At 44.0% G+C, this 25215-nt stretch overlaps 1 protein-coding gene across 1 annotated transcript; it reads right to left on the reverse strand.

Annotated features, from left to right (window-relative positions):
* Positions 1–729: 729 nt before the first annotated feature.
* On the reverse strand, positions 730–18916 carry LOC128837459 (tumor necrosis factor receptor superfamily member 6-like). The gene is made up of 10 exons (XM_054028686.1): positions 18839–18916; positions 15816–15921; positions 13073–13204; positions 12730–12841; positions 11973–12046; positions 11212–11322; positions 9691–9716; positions 7301–7627; positions 5223–5277; positions 730–2576 (listed from the first exon to the last, which is right to left on the reverse strand). The coding sequence occupies exons 1-10, from the start codon at positions 18875–18877 to the stop codon at positions 2278–2280; spliced, it is 1281 nt and encodes a 426-aa protein (XP_053884661.1). The 5' UTR covers positions 18878–18916; the 3' UTR covers positions 730–2277.
* Between the last annotated feature and the right edge of the window lie 6299 nt (positions 18917–25215).

Genomic DNA, 25215 nt, shown 5'->3' on the forward strand with positions numbered 1-25215 from the left:
AATCATCTTCATCACCCCCTCATTTACAGTAATTCTTATGGGGAAATTGGATTTGCTTAACATTTTGTTTAAAGTCAAATTTTCAGGAACATTACTACAACATTAAGTGAGGAGTTCCTGTACAATATGCAAGGACACAGTGATTAAATTCAGATTTTTCTTGCTTTATTTACCCCTTAATAGTGTAACAATTCCTCAATATTATAATACTTCAGCAAAGCGAAAGTTAATATATGGCTTGAAACCTGAAGTGCATTAAATTCTGGTCTATCTGGTAACGTGCTTTCTCCCTGTGGGCTGAAAAAGAGATCCTAGAAGCATTAAGAAGCTTATGAAATCTTTCAGCATTAGTGAAATAATTTTGCACTAGCACAGATATATACATTGGTGCAGCTAAACCAGTGGCTAAAACACTAACGCAGACAGGCCTAAAAAGAGGCCTTGGGAAAGAATTTGTGAATTTAATCAACAAAAAGTCATTACTGAAGGATGTGAGATATTATACACAATCCCATAACCACAAATAGTCATTAACCACTTCTTCTGTTCAGTCCAAGGGCAGGAAAAAGTAGATGATTAATCTTGCTACCTCAATGTATTTAGCCCATAAAACAAAATTGCTCCAATACTACTAATAGCATTATTTTTAAAAGCACAGTCCCCAATTACTAAAAAAACCCTTCAAAATCAGAGATAGAATATTCATTCATAAATGACAGCACATTTAAAAGAGTGAAAATCTTTTAATAGCAAAATATATAAAGTATGTAATAAACAATAGGTTTTAAGTAGAAATTCCATTTGCATAATTTTAAGATTTAGATTGGACAATAAAAACAATACAGCATTTAAATGTACTGTAAAAAAACAGATTTATAGACTTATGTATTTATTGCTTTTACTGTTTATTGGTAAGCTGAGCCCATTCAAACAAAATGCACTTTGCAAAGCCAAATGCAAAGTTCTACATCTAGGAACAAGGAATGTAGACAATATCTACAGAATGGGGAACTGTCTCCTGGAAATCAGTGACTATGAAAAGGATTTAAGGGCCACAGTAAAGAAACAACTGAACATAAGCTCCCTGTGTGATGCTGTGGCAAAGGGCCAATGTAATTTTTGGATGCATAAACAGGATAGTGAGTAGATTAGAGAGATGATTTTACCTCTGTATACAGCACCAGTGAAACGGGAATACTGCATGTAGTTCTGGTGTGAAAAATTGGAAAAGTTACAGAAAAGAGCCACAAAAATGATTCAAGGACTAGAGAAAATGCTTTACAGTGGAAGACTTAAAGAGCTCTTTCTTCTTATCAAAAAGATGAGGTACTTGATTCCAATATCCAAGTCCCTTCATGGGGAGAAAATACCAGGTACTTTCTTATTTTGCCTTTCTCTACTAGATGAATCATGTCTAGAAGCTAAAGCTAGATAAATTCAAATTAAAAATAAGGCAGAAATTCCTAACAGTGAGCGCAATTAGCCCTTGGAACAAATCATCAAGGGATGTGGTGAATTCTTCATCTCCTGCTGTCTTCACTTCAAGACTGGATTTTTTTTTTGTAAGATATGCTTTAGCCAAACACAAATTATTGGGCTCAATACAAAGGTAACTGTGTGAAATTTAATTACCTGAGTTAACAGGAGATCAGACTAGATGGTCTAATGTTCCCTTCTGGCATAAAACTCTATGAATCGCTTCACATTACAGTGTTCAAATAAGTACATTCTTCACTGCACATAAAAAATAACTTAAGATTCTGGATGTTGTTTGGTCCTGTTTATCAGGGCAGATGATAAAATGACAATATACTTCAAAACCTTCAATAACAAATATCACTCCATCCAGTTACTGTGAAGTTCCCCTTACTGTTCGCATTTCCCAAGACATAACAGCATTCAAAGTTTATTATATAGTTTAATGTACACTTATGTTCTTTCCTCAACTGAACATGAAAAGGGTACCCATGTCTTACAACTCAGGACACATTCTCAGTGAACACAGCTACTTGAATCCTTGTCATGATTAATGAATGACAAGTAGAGTCCTGTAAGATACATTTCTGAGACTCAGCTATTCCAGATGACATGAGTCGCAGTGAAGATATCTGAACTAATTTCTCTACTTATTTTACCAGTAGTTTTTATGTTGATATTTTCAAGTTTTCTTAAACCAACAATAAAAAAAATTGGCACCATGCACTAAAGCAAGGTTGCATATAGAAACGTATCTATAGAGTTTACAGATTCTTTTGTTTGTTGATAATAGTATACTCATTAGTCTTTGGCCTCTAGCAGAGTTATAATATCCTTACTTATTAAATGGTTTACTATATTTTCATGACACCTTCTAAGTCCTATATTCCATAGGCTATCTAATAATTTAATAATGGAAGCCTCATTTCCAAATTTGTTTCTCCAAATGATCAGCATCTGATAATATCCCTCTTCAATATTTTTTGGATGTTCAAACGTTGTTTTATCAATTTCATTATCTGTTAGATGAGTTCTCATAAACATGTTCCAGTTGCGTGGTGGCACTTCTTTTATAAAATAATAAAAACTTTCAATTAATGCTGGAAAAAAAAAAAGCATCACTGAACATTTTAAAGTGACCATTTCTCTAGATGCCTATGTACACTTGTATAGGTTATCAGATAAATCCAGTTCATGTGCCATTTTACTGACTTTCCCCTTTGTAGTTTAACATTCCCTGGCACACAATTTGATTTAAGGGCTTAAACAAATTCTTAACAAGAGAGTGTTTCAGCAATATACCCCATTTAGTCCCACACTGCATTGCTGGCCTAGACAGTATCTGTTCAACCAGCTATTGATAAATTGGGAATACAAATAGAGAAGTATGTTTTACTTTGTATGGTAGCTATCTGTAGAAGATGAAATGTACTTTTACATAGACTTCAGGAAACACAAACCTGAAATTTTCTTACGCCATAATAAAATCATGACTAATTTGTTCTAAATGGAATCATTTTATTCCTTTAACACACAACTTAGGTCTTGTCTACATAATGTTGCTGCACAGTGCCATGGGGTATGAATTCCTCTGCGCACCACCGTATTGCATGCTAACTGGCCCATGTAGTTCCTGCTGGCATGCACTAAAAGTTCCTTAGTGTGGGTCAAATTGCACTATGTTAATGTGCATTAGGAACTTTTAGTGTGTGCCAGTTAGTGTGAAACAGCTGCACTTTAGAACTCACCCCTCTCGTACACATTGCTGCACCGTGTAAACAGGCCCCAAGTGTAGGATAGGAGCAGAGAGTATGATTTTAAAATCAAGTTGTACCCATATATTTTATGGAATCTGATTAGCACAACCTGAACTGTTTTAGGTTAAAAACAAAAACCTGTGTATACTATTGAAAGTCAATACAATAAAAAGATCCAGTTCAACAAAAGTGGTGAAGCCTGTTTTAAGTAAATACCCAAGGAACAAGTAACCAGTTGGTTTCCTATTCAAAACAATTTTTTAAAAAAGGTCAAAGATGTCAATATGCATACTTCAAAGTGGTCTCTTAAGATGGGAGATAGTCTATTGAAGATGCCTTTTGTACAGATTTCACTGTAGTTTTAAGGTCCTTGTTCACGTTTGATAGCTTTCTAACCACTCTTAATTAATTTTACCCATCCATCTACACAGCTATCAGTGTGATATAGTCTGCCAAGGTAAGTCTGATATCACCAGTACCCTCAATCAGAACATGGTTTACTTCCTTCAGTGCCATACAATATACCAGTTCACTGGTGTATTTACTGGTATCTGATACACCCTGGCATTTTATTTGTTTGAATGGTAAAGCTGCTGTACAAAAAAACCCCTGTTCTGTCCTTACATGACATGCTACAGATTACACTGCTGGTACATAAAATGGACCTTTTACTAGAGCATGGTTAGCTCTAAAAAGCTACTGTTCCTAAAGTTATTGACACACACTTTGAATAGTGATCTTTAACAACATGAATATATGACAGGGGTTGCCTGTGATAGCAGGGAACTGGACTCTCTGACCCATAATGTAACTTCTAGTCCTATGTCCCATGTCCCTATGAATATATTATGAAAAAGCGATGTCCTTATCTAGAAATAATTACCGTATATACTCGATCATAAACCGGTTCGTTTATAAGCTGACCCCAAGATGGAAAAGTAAAAATTGAAATTTCATAAGCCGACCATATAATTCAGGGGTCAGCAAACTTTGGCTCCCGGGCCACCAGGATAAGCTCCTGGTGGTCTGAGATGGTTTGTTTACCTCAAGCGTCCACAGGCACAGAGGTAAACCTAAGTAAACAACCTAAGCCGGCGTGCCAGCTGCTTACCCAGACGGGCCGGGATAGCAACTGGTGGGGAAATTTTTTTGAGGGGAGAAGCTGGGAGTCAGGGGAGTAACCCCTGTGACCACCCCTCACATGACCCCACCCCTAGCCCAGGACCCCCACACTCTCCCCATCCCATCCCTTCCCACCTTATCTGGGGAGGATGTCTCTGACCTGGCTGGAGCTGCTCCGGCAGGCTGGGCAGCGCGGCCGCAGCCTGCTCCGGCGGGCCAGACTGGGCGGCGCGGCCACATGTTCCAGCGGGCTGGGCGGTGTGGCCGCAGTGTGCTCGGGGGAGGGGGGGGGGAAAAAGAGGGCCCAAGCGGCACGGCTGCAGACTGCCAGCCCCAGAGCTGCAGCTGCTTTGGAGGCTGGGGGGAGAGCAGCATGGCCAGAAGGGAAGAGCAGCATGGCCCAGCCTCTTCCCTTCTGTCTCTGCTGGCTGTGCTGCCTCTCCTTGCTCCCTCTGTTGGGGGGAGAGGCTGTGTCCCAGCTCTCCCTCTCTATACCTGTTCATAAGCCAACCTCCATCTCTGGTGCTTCCCTTTTTTACTAAAAAAAATTCAGCTTATGAAAGAGTATATACGGTAATTGCTATGAAATGTGGGGGGGCGGAGGGTGTTTTGTTTTTAAAGCAATTTCTTAGAAGTAGAAAAATAATTAAAATGCAGCAAACAATTTGCAGTTTAGAAGTGCTAATACAGTAAGCAGGACAAAATGTTTGTAAACATTTAAACAAATTAATATCTATTATTCTCTCATTCAGATGTCCCATAATTACATACAATGAACTCAAGACAGAAAGTCACATTTTGCCCAGTACTTTGCTGACTATTACCAATTTTAGATCCCTAATAAGATGGGCTACTTGAACTACTCACCTTCTTGAGAAAGCTCTTTAACTATTATATCAGGCCTGGCTTCAGAATCCCTGACCTGCAATATAAACATCTATGTTTATTCAAACAGAACAAAATATTCTTTGCTCATTTACAATCGCTATCCTTGATGTGGTGATTTGATTTCACAGTATCTATAAAGGTAGGTATGATAATTCAAAAGTTTCACAGAATAAACTCAAGTTCAAAAACCTGAATAAAATGTAAACAAAACTGCCCAGCCAGAAAATCCAGCTCTGCCACTAGCTAATAAGGGATGCAGCAGTATATCGGGCATAGTACACCTCTACCTCGATATAACGCTGTCTTTGGGAGCCAAAATTCTTACTGTATTATAGGTGAAACCACATTATATCGAACTTGTTTTGATCCACCGGAGTGCGCAGCCCTGCTGCCCCCCCAGAGCACTGCTTTACTGCGTTATATCTGAATTCGTGTTATATCGGGTTGCATTATATCGAGGTAGAGGTGTATTAACAAGCAAACAAAAAAAGTTATCTTCCTTGTTGGTACTGAGCAGTGGAAAGAAGAGTATAGCAGTCACTTAATAAAACAATGTTTCCATGTTGACTGGATGAGTTATGGAAATTTCTGATACCACTTCAACAAACATACAAATTTTCCCATACCTCCCTTTTAAAAATAAAGATAAGCATCTTTCATATCCTATTGGGTGGTGGTGGGGTCTATTTTATTACCAATTGATTCTGCAAGCTAGGAAGCTCTAGATCAGGCCTGCACAACATGCGGCCCGGGGGCTGCATGCGGCCCACGTGGGCTCACTGTGCGGCCCGTGGGGGGTGAGTAGGCAAGTGGTGGGTGAGGGTGGGGGGCTGAAGAGGCGAGCGAGCAGGCAGTGGCGAAGGGTGAGTAAGCGAGGGGGGGGGGGGGGGGCTGAGGAGGCCAGTGGTGAGTCGGTGGCTGACCTGTTCTACCGATCTGGTCTGGCTCCCATCCCTTTTCCCAGGGCCGGCTCCAGGCAACAGCAAAACAAGCAGGTGCTTGGGGCGGCACATTTCTAGGTGCGGCATTCTGGCGCCGGCCATCATAGGTGCCGACTCCAGGGCATGGGGAAAAAGTGCCCTCGCCACCCCAGCTCGCCTCCGCTCTGCTGTCACCGGCTCCCCTGAGTGCACCGCCGCCGCTCCGCTTCTCCCCCCTCCCTCCCAGGCTTGCCACGCGCGAAACACCTGTTTCACGCTGGGAGGGAGGAGAAGCCAAGCGGCGGGGCGCTCGGGGGAGGTGGCGGAGGTGAGCTGGAGCGGGGAGTGGTTCCTCTACCACCCCGTTACTTCCTGCTCCCCCTCACCCTAGCTCACCTCTGCTCCACTGGCTCCCCTGAACATGCCGCTGCTCCACTTCTCCGCCCTCCCTCGCCTGAGAGGGAGGGGGGAGAAGCGGAGCGGTGGCACGCCTGGGAGAGCTAGGGCGGGAGGTCGCGGGGGGCCCGCAGAAAGCAATGGGGGGGGGGGGAGGTGAAATGTGGCACGCCGGGGGAGGAGGCAGTGCTGGGGATTTGGGGAAGGGGTTTGGAAGGGTGGAGTTGGGGTGAGGCCAGGGGCAGAGGGGCACGAAAAAGAAAGGGGAGGCGGCCAAAAATTTTTTTGCTTGGGGCGGCAAAAATCCTAGAGCCGGCCCTGCCCTCTCCAAGGGTTGCAGCTGTCTGGAGGTGCCTGCCTTCCACACCTTCCTCATTCACACCTCATTCATTCAACAGGGCAATTAATTACAAAGTGGGGGGGAAGATCTTATTCTACTTCTAGCAAAAAGACATTTTTCTTTTACCTTAATTATACTACCTTAGGGGCCCGCTATAACATATTACCGAGGTTCAATATTGCTGTTTCGGTGGGGCAGCGCTGGGGAAGGAGGGTTTGTTTCTGTGGGGCGGGCGGTGCTCAGGGGGTTACGGCCCTCAGCTGTTTTCTTTGGAGTAATACGGCCCTCGCCACTTTACGAGTTGTGCAGGCCTGCTCTAGATGTTAAAAGAAGCAGCTATTACATTGCTTCCATGAGATTACACAACAGATTTCATGAAACACTGAGTATTTCCCACTTACCATCCGGGATACGGACATCCCACCATTTGACTGTCCAGGGTGAAAGACAAAATTGGGCTTGTCTGGAGGCTTTACTGGTGCTGAATATCCTGCAGTCCTGTGGTAAGACTCTTCCCATGAGTTGTTTTCACTATTTAGTAGGCCACTTCTTTCAGAAAAGGCAACACTGGTATCCTCAGGCAACGCATTTCTTAGTGCAGAATCAGGACTATTAACTGCTAAAACTGGTGGACTCTGAACAGAGTTTTGGATCTCTAAAATGGATGCACTAGCGTTAGCATTCTCCATTTCTGGTGCAAAGAAAATTTCAGTGCTATCCTCAGACTCCTGTAAGGAATAAGAGTGACCTATTAAAGAGTGCTAATTAAGAGTGCTCTATTAAAGCATACATAACTTTGTAGGCAAACTCTCAAGAACCTTGCAGTGGAAGAACATTTCATACTTAGTGTCTCATTGCGAGCAAGACATCCCAAATAAAAATGTAGAAGCTGAAGCGTTAACAAGTGACAAACAGGAGCAGCTTTAATCACTAGACCTTTACCGAACAGCAAAGAAGTTACATGTGAGCTTCTGTAGTTAGGCAAGGGGAGAGCCACATCTGTTGAAAATAGGATTTTGGTGTTTTTAAGGAAAAGGCTACAATAACTCCCTTAGCACTAAACTGCACTCTCCATCCATATAACCGACCCCATGCCAAGTAGGCTGAGGGGCAGGGAGGTGAGCTAGTCACATTTCGTATTTACTCTGAAGTTTAACTGCATTTAAAAATGTAAACATTAACTATTTCACTGCTGATCATTTTAACAGAGAGATCTGCTCTGGGCCTGTGAGAACCTGAGCAGAATACTTCCCCAGCTCTTACCACTATCCCAGTTTAAACCGATTGTACTCTCTCGGCATCTTTATTGTAACCTATTGCTTTGCTAAGCAAGTTCAGAACAAAAACAATGACAAAACACAGGTGGGTGCTCAGATAGTTGAGCCTCAAGTTTCACACAAAAAGAAGAACAGGAGTACTTGTGGCACCTTAGAGACTAACAAATTTATTAGAGCATAAGCTTTCGTGGACTACAGCCCACTTCTTCGGATGCATATAGAATGGCAAGTTTCAGAGTAACAGCCGTGTTAGTCTGTATCCGCAAAAAGCCATTCTATATGCATCCAAAGAAGTGGGCTGTAGTCCACGAAAGCTTATGCTCTAATAAATTTGTTAGTCTCTAAGGTGCCACAAGTACTCCTGTTCTTCTTTTTGCGGATACAGACTAACACGGCTGTTACTCTGAAAGTTTCACACACAGTTTAAAGTGACCGACTTCCCTAAGGCATCTTGCAGAATTGAGTTTTGGTTTTTTTCCTTTTTTAAACTTGTCCTAGGAACAGCAGTTAATAAACAAATGTCTTTGAACCATCTCTCTACTTACTATTATTTAATACAGACTTTTACTTAAAAAGGTAACAGACACTCTTATCTGTGCCTTCCAATTATATCTAGTATTGCACTTTAATCCAAATACAAAAATTGGAGCACCTTACATACTTAACAGAGAAACTGAAGATTTTGCCAAAATTCCCTACAAATTACTATTTTCCTTAAGCAGGTTGTCTTTAAGTAACATGTGCAGTTCTTGGCATCTCAATATCACAGTGATATTTACAATTGCAGTGTTCCAAGGAGAGCAGCAAAAATGATGGGGCTATTATTTATTTATATTGTGGCAGTGTCTCCAAACACCAAGCATGGATCAGGACCCCATACAGGGACTGATTTATGAACAGAGATTAGGGTAAAAATCTTGGTCACTTTATGAGTTCTATCAACCTCAAATGGAACTACTCATGTAAGAACACAAGTTATTTTTAAAGTGAGAGAAAGAAGCTAAACACGGACTAATGATTGGGTACTAGGGGAAGGAGAACACTATTGATATACAGTTGAAGAGTGTAAACGCTAATATGTAAGCGGAACTATTTAGGACATTACAAGGTGATATAACTACAAATAATGGTATGTAGTTAAAAAAATGAATGTTAAGTTACCAGGAAAAAGCTTCCTGATAGAGACGTATTACGGCTCTGAAATATTCTTCCAAGAGAAGTACTGGAAGCGCCATCGTATCAGGCATTTGAAATTAAACAAGACACTAAAGAATACATTATATTGTAGAGAACAATCCAACATTAACAGGAGGTGAACTAGATGACCTAAAAGTTTTGTTTTTTTGTATGAAGTGAAGAAAAGTGTCCCAATATACAACAGCAATCAGGGCAGAGAAAGTGACTAAGGTGTGTATCATCTATAGTTAAACAGATAATTGCATAAAAAAAATTAATTAAATTGAAACTAACATACAGGTAAAAGAAAAAATGGCATGTGTCCAAAGGAAACTTACCACATCTTTTTCTGTATCTTTGTTTTCTGAAACAGATGAAGAATATAAATTAAACTCTCTCTAAGAAGTTATATTGTTGAAATATGGCTGAATTAGTACATTGGTTACACTGCATAACTCTCTGACACAGATTCTCAATCTCAACCAGAAGTTACAATGTAGGTAACCTGTAGAGCAGGCTGACAAGTTCAAGGAACTGAAGGACTCCCTTCTGGCCAAATCTACTGGAGCACAAATGGATGAGGCATACTGTACATACTAGATAGATATTAACCAAGAGTTCCATTTGGGGTCTAGTTCCACTTAATCTATTCAGAGTTTATGATCTTTAACATTTTTTAGGCCTCGGTTCCAAAAGCTAGTCAGAGACCTGGTTTACAGCTAAAACTTAGGTCAACCTAGCTATATCACTCAGGAAAAATGTGAAAAATGTCATGCCCTGTGCAACATAATTAGGTCAACCAAAACTCCTGCTGTAGATGCAGCTAGGATGGAAGCAGGCCCACTGACAGCAATTCTGGGTCCCAGGGCAGAACAGTCAATGGGCCCCCAAGCACACACAAGCCACGCCTGCGCGGACGCGGTCCGTCTGACATTTGGGCGGTGCTGCACCTGTGCTGGCTGGTGCCCAGTGAGCTGCCAGCTGTGCTGGCTGGGCGTGCTCTTCCAGCATGGCCTGGGCTTCTATATGCCTGCCCGGTAGGGTTGCCAACTATCTAATTGCACAAACCCAAAGACCCTTGCCCTGTCTCTCTCCTGAGACCTCACCCGTCCTGCCCCTTCTCCAAGGCCTCGCCCCCTGCTCACTCCAGCCCCCCTCCCTCTGTCGCTTGATCTCCGCCATCCTCACTCACTTTCACCAGGCTGGGGCAGGGAGTTGGAGTGTGGGAGGGGGTGCAGGGTCGAGCTCTGGGAGGGAGTTGGGATGCAGGCTCTAGGCTGGGGGTTGGAGTGCAGGAGGGGCTGTGGGGTACAAGCTCTGGGAGGGAGTTTGGGTGCGGGCTCGGCTGGGGCAGGGGGTTGGGGTGCAGGAGAGGGTGTGGGGTCGGGATCTGGGAAGGAGTTTGGGTGCTGTGGGTTCGGGAGGGAGTTTGGGTGTGGGTGCAGGCTCTAGGTGGAGCAGGGGGTTGGGGTGCAGGCTCTAGGTGGGGCAGGGGTGCAGCACTTACCTTGGGCAGCTCCCAAAAGTGATTGGCACACCCCTCTGGCAGCGGCTCCTAGGCGGGGGGCCCAGTGGGTCTCCACGCGCTGCTGCCCACAGGCACCGCTCCCGAAGCTCCCATTGGCCACAGTTCCCGACCAATGGGAGCTGCAGAGTCAGCTCTTGGGACAGGGACAGCGCATGGAGACCCCCTCCCCAGGGGCCGCAGGAATATGCCAGCCATTTCTGGGAGCAGTGCAAAGGCTTGGAGCGAGGGCGGACAGAAGCCATAAGGACCACCTCAGTTCTTACTTCGTTTAGCTTTGGAAACTTGAGTCTCTGTGCATCTCAAGTTATCCATGGAAAGGAATTTTAATTACCTTTATTTGTTTTATTATATGATATCCTTTTCTTAAATAAAAGAAGGCACCCAGCCACAAAAGCAATGAACACGATGACCCCAGCAATACAACCTGCAGTGGTCGCAGTCCCTGCAAAAAAAGGAAGCAAGCTTGAAATACGAAAGCCACCCATAAGACAGTTGTTTTTGCAGTGTAAGAATGTTGATGCTGCAGATAACAATAGAGACTAATGCCTGTGAAATTCAGCAGTTTGTTACAGTGACACCTCTAGTCTCTGCCCCAAGAAAACCACCATCTCTCAGATATTAATACACCATTAGAGTATCTAGGTGCTGGTGTGTATCAGTGCAAATTAAAAGCTAGAAGAAGGGAATCTACAGGGGAAAAGAAATTCAATGCATTTGATCTCTTTTCAGATTTATGCCAAAAACCAGATATTTTTCAGGTTTTAATATTTAACTGAGTATTTGCAAGGCATACTACCTATAGCTTTCAAATGTGTTAATGTGACACCTTGGAAAGGCGTGTCCACTATGTAATCCTTTCTACAAAGACAAGTCCCCTGTACTAGTTTAAATATCACCACAAATATTGGTTGGTTACACAACCCACACATGGAGAGTCTTTGTCTCCATCTAGCGGCTGCCAGTGTGAATTACATAGGCTCGTCAAACACTTAAAAGTAGGATTTCAAAGCCTCACTTTTATAATCTGCTTTTGAATTACCTACGAAGAGTCAGAAAGTCATCAGACCTCCCTAAGCATAGTTTATACTGTACCTATGGGAGGATGGCCACACTCCAGGTCAACTGTAGCATTGCATTTTTGTACAATTTCTTTCCCTTCTGGACACCTAAAATTGATGATAAAAATATAATTATGTTACAAAATCAAATTTGTACTCGTGCTCACTCCTACTCTCACAGGAATAACTTATATACATGGACAGAATGTGCAAATTAAAAAAAAAAAAAAGTAGTCTGTTCTCACCAGTCATTAAGAAAGAGTACTTGAAAAAACAGATGAAGACTAAAGGATGCTAGAAGATTATGTGGCAGCACAGCAAAAACACAGAAGTCCGTGGGGAAAGATTCATGTACACAAATATTTATTCAAAGGGAAATAATACTGAGAGGAAGTGTTAAGTAGTCACGCACATAATTAGTCTCCTTCAATAGTTGGTCCCATCTTATAAGATTCTGGGTAGCTCTACTGACATTAGCTGTACTAACTGGTAGCCCTCCAAAGTCTATTCAATGTGGCAGGTGAAGGAATCAGGAAACATGTTGGGAACATTTGTGTCCAGGCAGAAGCATCAAAACAGGACAGCAATACTTATATACATGCAGTTCTAGGCACTTATCCTACAAACACTCAGGCATGCGTTTAACTTCAAACACGAGCAACCCCATTGACTTCAATGGGATTATTCACGTGTCGAAAGGTAAACATGTGGGTAAGCATTTAGAGGAGCTAGGTTCTACATTTTACTGTACTATATGGAAGACAACTGCCTAAATCAGTTATTGTACATACTTTGACTTGCATCTGTAACACATCTCACAGCCTAGAGTAGGACAGAAATAGCCTGGCTTGCACTGACATTCAGTATTTCTCGTTGAAGTGCAGGTGCTCACAGTTACTTGATCTGAGAAAAATAAGAATCATACAAGTTACATATGTAATCAAACTGAATTTGTGATTTCTTTTCTACCAAGCATAAGTTATTTAAAAAAAAAAAAGTGTAAGTGTTCTTAAATCTGTGAAAATAAGCAAGGGGATTGAGGCAACAGATTTTTCTGCGGAACAAAGAATATCAAAGCTTTTGCCCACAGCAACCCAAACGTATTTACAGATCAGCCCGAGCTTTGTACTATACCTTCTTTGCACAGTTTACATCGTATGCATTCGTCTAGGCCATTTGCATGAGCAGTATAATCCTCTCCATCTGTGCAAGGGTAACAAATTCCTTCAGTATGTGGAACCTTGCAGTGTTCACTAACATAAGTGCCTGTATAAAGGGAGAAGCAGAAATTCAACACTATAGCTGTATATTTCAAGTAGTATTAGGATACAGTTAACTGGATTCAAGCGTACTGCAACATGACTCCTTTCAGCCACTCCTTGCAAGGAGTGGAGCTGAATGAGATTAAGTATACGCAACAAAACCAGGAAGAACACTTAGACGTCAGTGGCCAGATAACATTAGAAAAACAAGTAAATAACTAGTAATAAGAGGCCAATAGGCTTGGGGTTTTTCCTCCTCTATAGATAGAGGGGAAAATGTTTTACAAAAGTTTCCATCAATAATATTTCCCTGTGTTTTTGTCATTTTTCTGATATGCTCTACTTATAAAGATGTCTGTATTTCATTTTTAAATGGAAGGTTTTAGCAATAAAATAATTGTTTCAATGTTTTTCTTAGTTCTATTTGGATGCGTATTCACATCCCTATTTGTTAATAAGCAGTTTGTCATAGTTCAGCACAACTAACAGTTTGTGCTCAGAACAGGCTAGAAATAGATTAGTGAAAGTGCCTCAGGTGAGACTGATGTGGTAGATAGTGTGTAGGGGAGCTCATACAGCTCTGGCTAACATTGTCTCTCTCTGAAACCAGTGTCATTACCTCCTCACTTTGAGTGAAATCCACCCCACATGAGACCTACACTGCACTTAAATCTTACTCGTGGCTCCGCTCTTGCGGTTCATACCATGTGGGTGAACTGTTGAGCCTTTGGAGAGCACTCAGATAGGCCGCTATGCCCATCTGCTATCAACTGCACAATCATGGCCTAAGTCCTTAAAACAGGGCTCAAGTCACATTCAAATAATGTATATGCCTTGTTCAAGGTCTCTGTGCAAGGGTGAATTTGACACTTGAGTACTAAATTCACTCACAAGATTTAAGAAATCCACAGGGAAACTCTCATGAGATTATAACAAACTGAGGATAGACTGCAGCTTGCCACAAAGCTAAGTGAAAATGGCCCTATAAAGAATGAATTAATTTTACACCCATCTCCAAGATGGACATGCATATAGTTTACAAAATAAAGAAAGTTTTGCATGTAGATTTAAAATACATACAACTTCTGCTGAGTGGTGGTATTGAGTGTTTGTATCTGACAAGCATTATTACAATTAGGTGATGCTGGGGGAATAAAATGTGTGGTCAGGGCATTGGCTCAGTTTTCAAGAGTTCAGACAAAGCTCCAGGGTGAATTTGATTTAAATCAAAATTGGTTTAAATCACTAGTCAGGAATACTATTTAATCATGGTTTTCTTCATAGAAGTGCATTCTTGTTGATTGTTATAACCTTAATACATAGTCTTCACAACTCAGAGATAGATGTAGGTTTCATTTTTAGAAGGTACATACTATACACTTTAAAACAGTGATTTATTTTGAAAACTTTTCAGATTCGTTTTACAACTATATCAGAAAAGAAGTGATTGTTTGGTTATTTCATTTACCAAACGTAATTGAAGCAGATATTTATGAAGTCATTGGGAGTGAACTACCTCCAATTCAACAGGTTAATCATTAATATTTGGAGGATTTTCTTGCCATGTTGTATTAGGAGGAGATCATCATCAGACAGACATTTAAATTGTTTTATTTAACTAAAAAACAACAACGTTAAGTATTCTGGATTTTTTTCTTCAACAGCAAACACATAATATTTTAACAAAACAAGCATATGCCCCTCGCTTCTCACATTTATCTCCAGACTTTTCCTTTCCAGATCTATTCTGCCCCCAACAATCTTTTATTCATTGAACTTTTTGAAACTTTGCACTTTTAGAGAGAGGTAAGGGATTGACTCTGTATACACAAATTTGCACAGGGATAATAGAGTTGAGGTCTGTTAGTTCTCACCTCTAGATATTATTTCTTTATTTAAAAATACTTTTTGCTATTAACAAGCATGTTACTTCTGACACAAATCCACAGTTTGAGAACTGCAAAACTAAGCATCTCTGATGGGATCTTCTAGACTGAGCACAGAGTCCCATTGGGTAGATAGAAAGATTAACCTAAATAATCTATACAGAAGTCTGTGGAACCCCATAAGATTGGGTCCCTAATCCATGAACTATTGGAACTCATTACATGAATATATGGTCTCATACTATAGAATTACAATTTATAATCCTTATTCCATGATGAGAGATCTTTGAGCTATAATGTATCTTAATTAAAACTATCTTTAGATAAAATGCTTTTTGAGGAAAAAACCTATCCAAAAATCAGATTAAAAAAAAAAAACAAAAACCCTGATTAAAAAAAACACATTGGTTTTTATCCACCCTGCAAAGCTATAACAGCTTCCTTTAGTATTGACTTAGACTCTGCCTTTTATAGCATGCCCACGTTTCCTGACCGACTGCCAAGGTCACCCAGGCACACCCTATTTTGTGAAAAATTGGACACCATTATAAAGTGAGCTGCATCGCTGAATAGGAGGAGGAACAGCATAAAATGGCCCTCACTGGCTTTCGCAAATATGTATTGTTCGCTCATGGTTTTTATCTTATAGCATAAAAACCAACCAGTACACACATGGTCTCTGAAAAATGCTTTGTTAGCCAAGTGAACTACAGATCACTAAGTGCTTACCAGCAGGACAGTATTTACAGCAGTAGCCTTGATGCAGATATTCTCCATCACCACAGTTGCGACTGCTTGGCTCAGCTCTACTCTCAGATATTGCTGATGATTCAACCTATGGAAAATACACGGCAATGTGTCGAATGAACAAACCCCCCATGACATTGTACATTCTCAGTGAGAGGCCTAAGGACATGTTGAAGTCTTTAGAATAACTCAATCAGAAATAGAGGAGAAACAAATTCCCTCTTGCTAAGTTTTCAAGTCACAAGTACCTGCAATGGTTCAGTAAGGGTAAAACAGCATGATGGGGGCATGAGCAATGTAAAGCAAGCAACAGAATATATTAAAAAAACACCACCAAAAACCACCACACTGTAATCTCAAAGTGGGCTTTGTTTTTGCAAGAATGCCTAAAGGTGACCTGCAAAAGATCATTTTTTTAAGATTAGGCCTGTGCCCTTTACGGTGTATAAAGGAAGCCTGAAAGGAGTTTTGGGGTTTTAAGATTTCCTCCCCTCCCCCAACTCTGGAAGAGTCAGGAATATCAAGTTTGGTCTTTCTTGATTTTGCAGGATCACTGGGCAGGCCTGAGAGCATGTCTATTGTGTGCTCTATTACCTCAGCAGAAGGAGCAACAGCATTAACTCAAGTTAAATAAACGTTAACAAACAAACAAAAGCAAAATGAAAGTATTTTGACGGTGTGACTAGAACTTTGACTATTAGTTCACATTACCATTGCCTTAGTTTCCCAGTCTTCCAGCCTACCAAGGACCTCAATTTCCAGCATGAAAAAACAAGGCAGAGTATTACAAGAGAAAAAACCCATATCACAACGTTCAGGCCACCTTCACACAACATAAAGAAGCAAAAAGGGGCAACTCCCCAATTTTCCCCTTTTTATAGGTTACCTATAACACTTCTCCCTGCCTTTTTGTACTAAATATACAGTACACCCACATCTCAGGCCAATAACACATTCAGGGAGAAACTGGATCCCTAGCAAAAGAAAATTAAATTTGTTACTAAATAAAATAAATAGTAAATACACACTTCAGTAGTACCTTTCTCCTGAGGATCTACATGTTGACTTTAAAAAACACATTAATTAAAAATCCTTTCAACATCCTAAGCAAGGAGATAAATATGAATCCCTACTTTACATTAGGTAAACCGAGGCACAGAGCTGTTTAGCAATTTGTCAATGACTTGTGATTTTGATTTTCAAGAGGAAGGATGGCCCAGGAGTTAGTGCTCTAGCCCAGGATTCAGGAGACTGGGTTTAATTCCCAGCTCCAACACAGCCTTCCTATAGCACCCTGGACTCAGTCTGTCTTGGGGCTGGTCTACGCTTCAGTGTAGACACTTCCTACAGGAAGGGTAGTTAATTCACCTCCTCAGGAGACAGTAGCTAGTTTGATAGAAAAATTGTCTCCCCCTGTCACCCTGTGCTCCTCCATCTGTATGCATGTATTTGTCTCATTACATATTTAGATTGTAAGCTCTTTGGGGCACAGACCTGCCTTTTGTTATATGTATGCTATACAGAGAAGAGCAAAAGGAGTTCCTGATCCCTACTTGGAGCCTCTACAGCAGTGGTTCTCAAACTTTTGTACTGGTGACCCCTTTCACATAGCAAGCCTCTCAGTGCAACCCCCCTTATAAATTAAAAACACTTTTTAATATATTTAACACCACTATAAATACTGGAGGCAAAGCAGGGTTTGGTGTGGAGGCTGACAGCTCGCGACCCCCCATGTCATAATCTTGCGACCCCCTGAGGGGTCCCAACCACCAGCTTGAGAACCCCTGCTCTACAGGGAATACAAGCAGCATAGCAAGGCCAAGCTAAATCGTAGTAGGAACTGTAAAAACAGAATTTAGGGAGTTTACATTTAAAACAAAACTCAGGGACCATCCATCCATCCATCCCTGACCCCTTCCACTGATAGATGCTTTATCAAACCCCCTCTTTCTCTGAAAGAGCTTTTCTTTCTGAAACATACAGGATCAAGAGAACTTAGAAGTTCTTCTTTTATCACTGCAACAGCTACAGAGCTAATAATAGGCGTCCCCTGACACACAGGAAAGGGCCAGTTTGGCATTCCAGAGTGCAGCACAGTGGAACCAGGGGCAGGTTGAGACCAAATTTAGGGGGTTGCTGGTCTGAGCCCACATTGCTTCTGTGACTCAGATGTGTCTGACTTGTGAAAAGGGAAAGGTGTGACTCTGGTCAGTTCCTGGAGCTGGGATGACATGCATCAGCCTGGCAGGCTAGCACACATCACTGATGTTTTCTGCAGCTGGGCATTGATGGGGGAAATGGTCTGAACGCTTGTGATTAAGGGCCAGGCCAGGATTAGGAAAAGCCAATTTCTTGTTTGATCTCCTCGGATTAGCAATCAAGCCAGCTCCAGACACACCTTGCTGTGATACAGAGAAAACTTTGATCTTCTCTCCTGGTCCCCTATAAAACCAAGCCCACGTGCCACATGACTAAGGTTGCCAACTAACACTCCAGGATAGTCCTGGAATCTCCAGAAATGAATGACTCATCTTTAATTACAGATTATGTCATGTGATGAAATCTCGGGTATTAGTTCCAACCAAAATTGGCAACCCTCCACACGGCTCAGCTGGGCATTTCAGGGAGTTAGTTTCTATTATTCAATAGATTTGAAAAGTTTTTCTTAAAGCAAGAGAGACCATCCCCGCCCCAAACACAGGAAAGCCTGCACCGGCAGCCGGGAAACACTTGGCCGCAGGGGATTCCGCCTTCCCCCCCAACCAAAACCCCTTTTCCGTCCCCCAAGCAGTGTCCCCCACCCGGCGCCCAGAGCCTGCGGGAACGATCGCTGGAGCTCAACCAGCCCGTCAATGGGCCGAGGCAGGAGGCTGGGCGTTCCCGGCTGCTGCTTGCGGGGGCGCGGGCAGCCCCCCTGCAGAGCTCTGCTGCCCGGCGATCAGCATGGCCCGCTACTCTCCCCCCAAAGGACAGGAGAGCCGCCCCCCGCGCTGCTCCGCACTCACCCCCAGCAGTAGCAGCAGGAAGAAGCGCCCGGCTCCCATGGCGCGTCCCGAGGAGCTGCCTGCCGGGCCTGGAATCACGGGAACCTGTAACGTACCGCCCGGCTCTAGGGATGGGTCATGTCCTGGGCGGAGCCTGCACCTCTCCCGCTGCTGCCTCTGATGTAATTAGTTCCCCTAGAACCGCCCCGCCACCCGGGTGCTGAGCCAGGGGGTCCGGCTGGGTGGAGCCCGTCCCACTCCCCTTCCCTCTAGCCCCAGGGACCCCGCCTCCACCCCTGCTTTTCTCTGAATAAGTTAAGTAACGCAGTTTTGAGTGATTTTCTTTATGGCCAACCCCTCCTTTGTAACTGCATCAAACAGGCAAAATTAAGGATCCCCTTTCACCCCTCCCTGGCTGCCTTAATTTATAGACAGCCCGTCTCCCTCCACCTCCTCATTCCTAGCCCCCGAGCAGAGGGTCTTAAGTTAAAATTGCCTTCCCCTTTTTTCCATTATAGATACCCTAGCTAATACAATAAATTCCTGGGGTAAAAATGGCATCCATGGCTACTGCTAGCCCAAGAACACAGGGTGCAGGGAGCATTTTTTCTAACATCAGAAATCCTTCTTTGTTAAACAGACCAATGAGCCATCCTAGCTGCTGAGAAAACAGCCTAAATGAGCAGGGTGTTATATACTGAATTATACACTGCCTTTAATGCAGCCCATGGGCTTGTCTCACTGCTTGTAACTATTGATAAGCCCACAACCCTAATCAGAATGGGGCATCATCATGCTTCATGTTGCATGTGTGTGTAGACAGATGCAGTCCCTGACTCAAAACTATGATAGCGTAAAAAGCATGCTGCAGTTGCGTTAACTGGGCCACCAATGCCATGTCCACACTTAAGGAAAAGAAAGAAAAAGTGTTAAAAGAAGATTGTTTATCTGTAAAATCCTAGTGTAGATAGGACACATTTTAGTTTCACTTCAGGGTAGCTGGTTGAAATGAACACGGCTACTTTTCCCTAGTGTAGATGTGTCCAGAAATTAAGTCACAACATTGTTGCTGAGACATTTTCACTATGGGGAAAAAATGCCCCAAATCCAGATTTTGTGGAACTAAAGCCCAGGGTTACAGCTGCTTATAGCTGCAATGAATTTGACCCCTGACCTTTAAGGTTGGAGCATATTCACTTTAAAAAAAAAAAATCATCAGTGGTCACCTAGGACAGGGGCTAGGGTGTCCCCACTCTGGGGTACTCTCTCTGCACTGGACACTTCCCTGACCCACTGATCATTACATACAGTTTAAATCAAATACAATTTATCTAATCAGCATTAATTTAAAAAGCAATAAGGAAAAATGGGAAAAGTGGCAGGGAACATCACAAACAGTGTCTCTGGAATGTCAGGGCAGTTCAGTCTGTTCCTTGTAGGTCCCAGGCTCCTTCTCAGGCCCTGGCTGTGCTGCAGAGATGCTGTGGGTTGGACACTTGCTCTGGCAGTGGACACACTCTCAGGCTTTAGGTGGCAGGACCCTTCTTTCCAGCGTTGCCCCCGCCCCATCAGGGTTACGATCCCCCTCCAAGTGTGGCCTGCAGGGCCGCTTGGCTGGGGCATCTCCCTGCGCTGGGCCCACTGCTCTCCCCAGCTGCTCACCACACCTGGCTTCAGACTGCTCCAGCTCCAGCTCCATTCTGCCTCAGCACGGCGCTGCTGATGCTCTGCTTCCAGCTCCGTGGGCTGCTTCTCTGGCTCTGGTTGCTGCAGCTCTCCTCCCATGACAGGTCTGCTCTGCAGGCTGCTTCTGTGACTCCGCTTCCAGCAGTGACCTGCTTCTCTGGCCCCTCCGGATCTGACACAGCTCTGCTCCCTAGCTCAGCTTGGCCCCACTCTCTCTGACCCAGGCAATTCCAGCTCACACGGAGAACAGGACCCTCCCGGCCTCCTCATTCCCTGATTAGCCTGCCTGCCCTGTCAATCAGGCTGACCTGGAGCATTGGCCTCTCCCCATTGTTCCTGCGAACTGTCAGTCTCTGGGTCCTGATTTCCCATCGACCCTTCCCCTTTCTTTTGGCACAGGGAGTTGGCCCACCAAAACACCCCCACTGACTGTTAGTAAGGGGACCCCTTACATATGGTGCATGCAACTGTGATGTCTGCGGGAGAGGCCTATGCCCACCCATAAACAGGGTCATTAGAGTATAGGACTCAATATGACCACTAGTCTAAGGTACTTATATGGCTCCCATTGCTGGAGTATTTGAGTACCTCACAATTCACCATTCTTACAGCTGGAAGGGAGGAAAGAGGCTGAGTGACTTACCTAAAATCATTCAACATTTGTGGCAGAGCAGAGACTTGAACTCCAGTTTCCTAAATCAGTGCCCTAACCACTGGACCACCTTTCTTCTCTTCCTTATACACTTTTAATGTCCTCTTTACAAATTAAAGGCCTAATGCAACTCCCATTAAATTTAATGAGAAATGGCTCAAGCCCTAAGGCCACAAATTTTGCAAACTCTTATGCAGAGCCGACCCCACTAGAGAACAGTGAGCTGTATTCTTTTAGTCCTTTTTGCACATTATCATCAGAATTGTTTATTAAATTCCAAGCAGTTGCACTTGTACATTGCACTTGAAAACAAGGGGACGTCACAGCTGTTATTGATGGTAGGATTTGACCTGCAAAACTTTTATTATGGATGAGCTGCTTCCCAGTTCTAAACTGCATGAGAAGATAAAAGTACACTAACATTCCCTAATATTACTTTTCAGTTTAAGCAATTCCTATGGGCATATCAGGCAATTGTGAATCGCAGGAAAGGTGGTAGGCAAGGCATGGTTTCAACTGTGTCCATTTTGCCATTTAATTCGAGGGATTATCCTCTCTGAAGGTGGAATAAGTAGTGTAATATAATGTCATGGCTTTACTCTGATCATGTCTGCCTACAGTGGTTAGCCCCAGAAACAGTAACATCCTGAGATTTAGAGATAAAGGTGTTTCTCCTCTAGTTTGTATAGAAGGGGCTTGTACTTTTACCTACTAAGGACCTGCATTGGATCCTCATGGATGACTATGACAAGTATTTTCCATCTGTGCTATTCACTAAAAATGAATGTTCTCCCATGCCCACATGAATGTTCCCTTTCTGATTTCCATCTACAGCAATTGCTTGTTGATTTTAATCCAGCTTCTGTTTTAGCAGGATGTATGGGTTTTTGTTTGTTTTAAACTGGAATAATTTTGATCCCATGTGGGAAACAGTGATAGATTTGGGAGACTTCCCCTATGCCCCACTGCTGATGTGAAATTGGTGTATATAGGTAACATTTCATTGGTTGCACTGCAAATCTCTTTGCAAGAACCTTTATATTACTACTAATAGGACTAATAAAAATAAATAATAGGTTCTAATGGAATTCCTTGAGGGTGCATTTTGTTTCTTAAAGTGGAAGAGTTCTAACAACTTCAAGCATTTGCTTACTTAGCACCTGCTAATGGCTTCCCAATCCAGGGCCGCCCAGACGATTCAGGGGGCTGGGTCAAAGCAATTTCGGGGGTCCCTTCCATACAAAAAAGTTGCAATGCTATAGAATACTATATTTTCGTGGGGGCCCCTGCGGGGCCTGGGGCAAATTGCCCCACTTGCCCCTCCCTCTGGGCGGCCCTGTCCCAATCAGCACCCCTGCTCTTTGGTTCAGACTGTTCTTGACATTCTTTTCCAAAACTTATGTCATAATCATATCCTGAAGACATAACACTCCTGCAAAAGAGAACAGGTTTCTATCAGCACATTCCTCACTTGTCTAAGGCAAGGTCTGGAAAGGAGATAAACACAAAAGTATGAAAACATAAGAAAAGGCCACAGACAGCATTGACAGACAGGAGAGGCCAGATAAGTGGCTGCTGCTAAAAACGAAGAGCTTGGAGGCAGGTTGTTTGGAATGAACATTGTTTAGAAAGTGGATGCTGGAACTACACCTGTCTGTTAAGCAGCTAACGCCAAGATTTTCAAGAGTGACTAGTGACCTTGGGAATCATTCAGTCCAGACTGAAACATTTAGGGTGTCTTCACTAGCAACATTAAAGCACTGCCACAGCAGCGCTTTAACGTGGCTGTGTAGTCACGGCAGAGCTGTAAAAAAAACCTACCTCCATGAGGGGAGTAGCTACCAGCGCTGGTGCCCTGTCTACACTGGCACGTTACAGTGCTGAAACTTGCAGTGCTCAGGGATGTTTTTTTCACACCCCATAGTGAGAAAATTGCCGTGTAAACAAGGCCTTGGCTACACTTGCGAGTTACAGTGCTGTAAAGCCGCCCACAGCACTGTAACTCACTGACCGGCTACACTGGCAAGGCACATACAGCGCTGTATCTCCCTGGGTACACCGCTGCAGGTACTCCACCTCCCTGAGTAGCGTAAGAGATACAGTGGAGTGGCTACGACTCTCCCCTGTGAGTGTGTACCAGGAATCAACCTGCTGCACTGTAGTGATCATCTTGTCAAGTGGCCAATCCTCCCCATTGTTGTGACTGGCTGCAGGAATGCGGAAGTGCTGGTTTCAAAGCTCGTACCACAGAGAAAAGCAAACAATTTGCAGCTTGCTTTGAGTGAGTAAATGAATGAGCAGGGGGCCGGGAGTTCGGAACTTGCAAAATAGAGTGCTGACACGCTCCAAAAACCACTCTCTCTCCCCCCACACTCCCTGTTACACTCCACCCCACCCCCGTTTTGAAAAGCACATTGCAGCCACATGAATGCTGGGATAGCTGCCCATAATGCATTGCTCCCAACACTAGGGTTATCATATCTCATAAATAAAAAAAGAGGGCCCTCCACGGGCCCTGGCCCCGCCCATTTCCCCACCCTTAGCCCTGCCCCAACTCCACCCCTTCCCCACCCTAACTCCGCCCCCTCCTCCCTTCCACTCCCAGCCAGGGGGAAAGGGCTGCCCCAGTGCTACCGGCTTCAGGGTTTGCCGGGCAGCCCCCAGACCCTGCGCCCCCAGCCGGCGCTTCCCCAGCACAGCTGGAGCCCGGGAGGGGAAGCGCCCAGCCGCAGGCGCAGGGTCTGGAGGCTGCCCGGCAAACCCTGAAGCCGGTAGCACTGGGGCTTTGGGCAGCCCCTATGCCTCCGGACCCTGCGTCCCCAGCCGGGCGCTTCCCCTCCCGGGCTCCGGCGGCGCAGGGTCCGGAGGCACGGGGGCTGCCCGAAGCCGTTAGCGCTCGGGCAGCCCGGCTCTTAAACAGAGCCGAAGAGGAGCAGAGCCTCCAGCCGCCGCGGCTCTGCGTAACTTACACTGTGTCAGTTACACAGAGTCGAAGAGGAGCCACTGCGGCTGGAGGCTCTGCTCCTCTTCGGCTCTGTTTAAGAGCCGGGCTGCCCGAGCGCTACCGGCTTCGGGCAGCCCCCGTGCCTCCGGACCCTGCGCCGCCGGAGCCCGGGAGGGGAAGCGCCCGGCTGGGGGCGCAGGGTCCGGAGGCACGGGGGCTGCCCGAAGCCGGTAGCGCTCGGGCAGCCCGGCTCTTAAACAGAGCCGAAGAGTCGGGGAGGAGCAGAGCCGCCATTTTCCCCGGACATGTTCGGCTTTTTGGCAATTCCCCCCGGATGGGGGTTTGACTGCTGAAAAGCCGGACATGTCCGGGAAAAAGAGGACGTATGGTAACCCTACCCAACACAGCTGCAAATGTTGCAAGTGTGGCCACGCCACCGCGCTGTCAGCTGTCAGTGTGGACCGACTGCACCGCTTTCCCTACTCAGCTGTACGAAGACAGGTTTACCTCACAGCACTGTACAGCTGCAAGTGTAGCCAGGCCTTTAGGGATGCTTGATTTTTATAAAGTGCTGAGTTCCTGCCCTCTGAAAGCTGGCCCCCCCTCATGGATATTAAGGCAAGAAGGGATCATTCTCATCAACTAATCTGACCTCTTGTATGTCACAGGGCATAGAATTTCAGTTACCCCCTATATTGAACCCAATAACTTGTGTTTGGCTAAAGCACCCTCCAGAAAGGCTCTAGAGTCTTGATTTAAAGAGATGAAGAGATTGAGAGTCCACCACTTCCCTTAGTAATTTATTCATAAATGTTAAATCACTTAGAATTTGTGTATAATTTCTAATTTGAGTTTGACTTCAGCTTCCAGCCATTGGTTCTTGGTATGCCTTTCTCTGCTAGATGAAAGAGCCCTTTAGTACCAGGTATTTTCTCCCTGTGAAGGCATTTTTCAAGAAGGTGACAACTACGGTGGATCTTTAAAGGTGTTTCAGCAAGACAGACATCCAAAAATCAGCTGTTACATTTGAAAAGCATAGCCTAATTTGAGAGTCAGACAAATGTCAGATCATAGAATTTTGCTATTCCCATTCCATGCAAGATAGAGAACATCTGC

This window comes from Malaclemys terrapin, chromosome 4 (genome assembly GCF_027887155.1).
Source record: "Malaclemys terrapin pileata isolate rMalTer1 chromosome 4, rMalTer1.hap1, whole genome shotgun sequence".
Lineage (NCBI taxonomy): Eukaryota > Metazoa > Chordata > Testudines > Emydidae > Malaclemys > Malaclemys terrapin.